The 4,246-nt window shown below is 38.2% G+C and overlaps 1 protein-coding gene across 1 annotated transcript; it reads right to left on the bottom strand.

The window, feature by feature from the left end:
- Window positions 1–2,326: 2,326 nt before the first annotated feature.
- Window positions 2,327–2,764, bottom strand: LOC107631066 (uncharacterized). The gene has a single exon (XM_088499411.1). It carries the CDS (start codon window positions 2,762–2,764, stop codon window positions 2,327–2,329), a length of 438 nt encoding a protein of 145 aa, XP_088355537.1.
- Between the last annotated feature and the right edge of the window lie 1,482 nt (window positions 2,765–4,246).

Genomic DNA, 4,246 nt, shown 5'->3' with positions numbered 1-4,246 from the left:
CATATTGACTTGCTGAGTCAATATTTTGTTCTGAGCCAATATGGCATTCAGAGTATCAACTTCAAGAACTCCCTTCTTCATAGGCGTCCCATTACTCATAGGATTCCTCTCAGAAGTGTACATGAACTGGTTGTTAGCAACCATGTCAATGAGTTCTTGAGCTTCTGCAGGCGTTTTCTTTAGGTGAATGGATCCACCTGCAGAGGTATCCAATGACATCTTTGATAGCTCAGATAAACCATCATAGAATATATCCAGGATGGTCCACTCTGAAAGCATGTCAGAAGGACACTTTTTGGTCAGCTGCTTGTATATTTCCCAAGCTTCATAGAGGGATTCACCTTCTTTCTGTTTGAAGGTTTGAACATCCACTCTAAGCTTGCTCAGCTTTTGAGGAGGAAAGAACTTGGCTAAGAAAGTCGTGACCAGCTTATCCCAAGAGTTCAGGCTGTCTTTGGGTTGAGAGTCCAACCATATTCTAGCTCTGTCTCTTACAGCAAAAGGGAAAAGCATGAGCCTTTAGACTTTAGGATCTACTCCATTAGTCTTAACAGTATCACATATCTGCAAGAATTCAGTTAAGAACTGAAAAGGATCTTCAGATGGAAGTCCATGAAACTTGCAGTTCTGCTGCATCAGAGAAACTAATTGAGGTTTCAGCTCAAAGTTGTTTGCTCCAATGGCAGGAATGGAGATGCTTCTTCCATGTAAATTGGAATTAGGTGCAGTAAAGTCACCAAGCATCCTCCTTGCATTATTATTATTTTCGGCTACCATCTCCTTTACTTGTTCGAAATTTTCAATAAGGTTGTCTCTGGATTGTTGTAATTTAGCTTCTCTTAGTTTTCTTTTCAGAGTCCTTTCAGGTTCTGGATCAGCTTCAACAAGAATGCCTTTTTCTCTGTCCCTGCTCATAAGAAAGAGAAGAGAAAAAGAAAAGAAGAGGAATCCTTTATGTCACAGTAAAGAGGTTCCTTATTGTTAGTAGAAAAAGAAGAAGAAGAAAAATTCGAACACAGATAGAGAGAGGGCACTACAAAAAATTCTGGTTAAAACGGCGGTGTTTTTGGGTATTTACGGCGGTTTGAACCGCCATTATTACCAAGAACGGCGGTTTTAGGAAGTGACGTAATTCTGGGCGCCATTCTGGTTATTACGGCGGTTTTCAGAAAACCGCCACAATTTCCTGGGTTAAAACGGCGGTTTTTGGATAGGTTAAAACGGTGGTTCGAACCGCCATTATTTCCAAATAAAACGGCGGTTTTTTTGGTTGGTTAAAACGGCGGTTCAAACCGTCGTTATTTCCAGGGTAAAATGGCATTTTTGGTTGGTTAAAATGGCGTTTATGAACCGCCGTTTTTACCCTAACAGAGTAGTGTTTTGTTGGTTAAAATGGCTTTGAAACCGCCATTTTTACTGGATTAAAATGGCATTTTTAGTTGGTTAAAATGGCATTTTGAACCGCCATTTTTACCCTGACAGTGGCATTTTTATTGGTTAAAACGGCGTTTAAAACCGCCATTTTTACCGTGTTTAAAAGACGTTTCATGTTGTTTAAAATGGCAGTTACAAGCCGCCATTTTTACCGGATGAAAGTGACATTTTTTATCGTTTAAAAATGTAGTTTTAACCGTCGTTTTTACCGTATTAAACAAATAAATTTTTGGCCTGCACGGGCAAGAAATTAAATTTCCTTTGGTAGTGTTGGTAGATGGGATTGCCTCTAATAACACCATGCATCATTCATATGATGATTATGCTTTCATTATAACAAATATGACAAATCACGCATGTTAATAAAGGGGCCCAACAACATAATCAAAGTCAGGATACACTAACTGCACAATATTATCTCAGTCTAGATACATAACCTATAGTGGGCTGCAAAGTGCAAAACCCGTGTGAATCTACACTAATACATCTCCTACCATTAAGGACAAGAACACATGACTTGTGTTCCCATTTTCATAAGGAAAGAGTTTAACAAGTGCTTTTGCATCTCTTAACAAAACAAACACATTACAAGAAGAAAATAGTACTCGATAGCTTTGCAGAAAAAGACAAAAGACTAACTGAAAGACACATTCTTATATTTGTATGTAGGGAACTTAACATACCCTCATAGATATTGGGTGTTCCTCATGGAAGCTCCAAGATTCGCTATGGCATCTGAAACTTTCTCCTTGGCAGCTTCGTAACGATCCTTGGCCTCCCTGGACATGGTATCCTTTGCTGACTGGTATGCCTGATCAACTTCTTACTTAGCTTGGTCAAAAGTTTCTGCCATTTTTTGTCTTCCATATTCCATTGCCCCACCCATCTTGTCTCAAGCATCATAGGCCCTATCTCCAACCACGTTCATTTGCTCCTTGGCTCCATAATAGGCATCACCTGCGTTATCTCTTCCATACTCCATTGCTCCTTTTACTTTATTCTTTACATCATAGGTTCTCTGTGAAGCCATCTTCATTCTCTCTCTGGTTCCATCATAAGCATTGTTTGCTTTGTCCTTGGCATATTCCATCGCCCCACCCATCGAGTCCTTGGCATCATACAATTTTTCTGACATCATATCTGAAGCCATGTTTATTTTCTGCTTACCCTCCTCATAAGCATTGGCTGCTCTATCTCTTCCGTAACTCATGGACTCGGCCATGTTATCTTTAGCATTTTGTGCCATGGTTGAAGCCTTGTCCGACGCGGAGGACATCGTCTGCTTAGTATTCTCATAGGTATCTGCCATTCTTTCTCTAGCATTACCCATGGCTTATTGCATCATGATTTTTGCATCAGTTTCTCTATCTGTTGGCATTCTGATGATCTTGCCATCTCCGTCATAAGCCTGGCCAGCATTTTCCCTTCCATACCCCATGGCTCCTGAAACTGCTTCCCTAGCATCTGCTACCCTTTGAGATGCATACTCTGAAGCTCCTAAATAAACAAGACAAAGGCCATTCTAGGATTAAGTGTGAGAGACTTAACCATATATACTGTATACTATGTAACACAATATGATGATTGCATCAAAGTTGAATTCACAATAGAATCATAAATAGAAAGTGCAAAGATCGAGCAAATACCGGATGCCGTAGATTTGAATGACTCTGTAGCCCTCGAGGCAGCATCTTTAGCTTTATACTTCATGTCATTAGCCACTTGTCCAAGATCATTTTGACCACTTGATTTGAATTCCTGCCATGGCACGAAGTGCCCATGCCCGGACCAATGGATTTGTGTCCCCCAGGTCCTTCTGGAAACAATTAATTGATAGCTATTCTTCATTTGGATGCCTAAAGAATGAAACAGAAAAAGCAAGAGAATGATGGCCTCATAACAACAATTCATTATCTAACAAAATTTAACATTCTATAATACTACATCTCATGAACTGGGGTATAATTACTTGAGGGTCAATAGGACATTTTTCTAGGGTCAATAGGACTATTGATCAATAGGGTCAATAGTACATGTGCTTCTTCACTTCCAATGATTGAGAAGCAACATTTTTAACAACCTGCAATTTTTCATTCAATGGTAAATGGAGGGAGAACAGAACGTGAGAAAGAGTAAATGATTGGAAAAAAATGAATAATGGAAATTACGTTATTGTGCTTATTTTCCTTCCCCTACCAAAACAAGAAGATTATAGTGCCACTTTAAAAGCCTCAAACTTCATCTAATTGGCTTGGCTAAAAGAGATTAGAACAGAACCAATAGGAACATATGTGACATGTAACAATGAATCAAAGAAAAATTCTCCCTATAATTTATATTTACATTGCAGTTGAAGAGGCATAGCTTTCTAGTGATAAGGATTAATCCCCTCACCAAAGACTAATAAAAGCCTTTCTAGTGACAAGAAATATAATATGATACTTTTCATATACCAAACACATAAGAAACATTCAATCAAGAGGATCTCCAAACAAAATGAAAAGGCTTTTATTTGGTATTATTTAATAGATTGATACAACAGATATAGAAAAGATAAAGATCAAATTTGCATCAAGTTGAATCAAACAAAGTTAGGGAAACATAAAACTTAGTCTCCACCAATGGGTAATTTATAATACGAACATTCCTTTAGAATATAGGTTGAGGAACAAGTCAGACCCTATAGAATAACTGTCTTACTCAAATTTACATAGTTTATTAAGCACCTGATAGAAGTGTTCGTGCTTTGATACCACATCACATGAAGTAAGTTTTTCTGCTGAAAAAAAGAAGATAAATTGAGAATCATTAA

This window comes from Arachis ipaensis, chromosome B1, assembly GCF_059453495.1.
Source record: "Arachis ipaensis isolate K30076 ecotype BB chromosome B1, ASM5945349v1, whole genome shotgun sequence".
In the NCBI taxonomy this organism is placed as follows: Eukaryota; Viridiplantae; Streptophyta; class Magnoliopsida; order Fabales; family Fabaceae; genus Arachis; species Arachis ipaensis.
This window is presented reverse-complemented; position numbering and strand designations above follow the sequence as displayed.

Coding starts and splice junctions, on each gene's coding strand:
- LOC107631066 (XM_088499411.1), bottom strand. CDS start 2,764: ATGGGTAATGCTAGAGAAAGAATGGCAGATACCTATGAGAATACTAAG.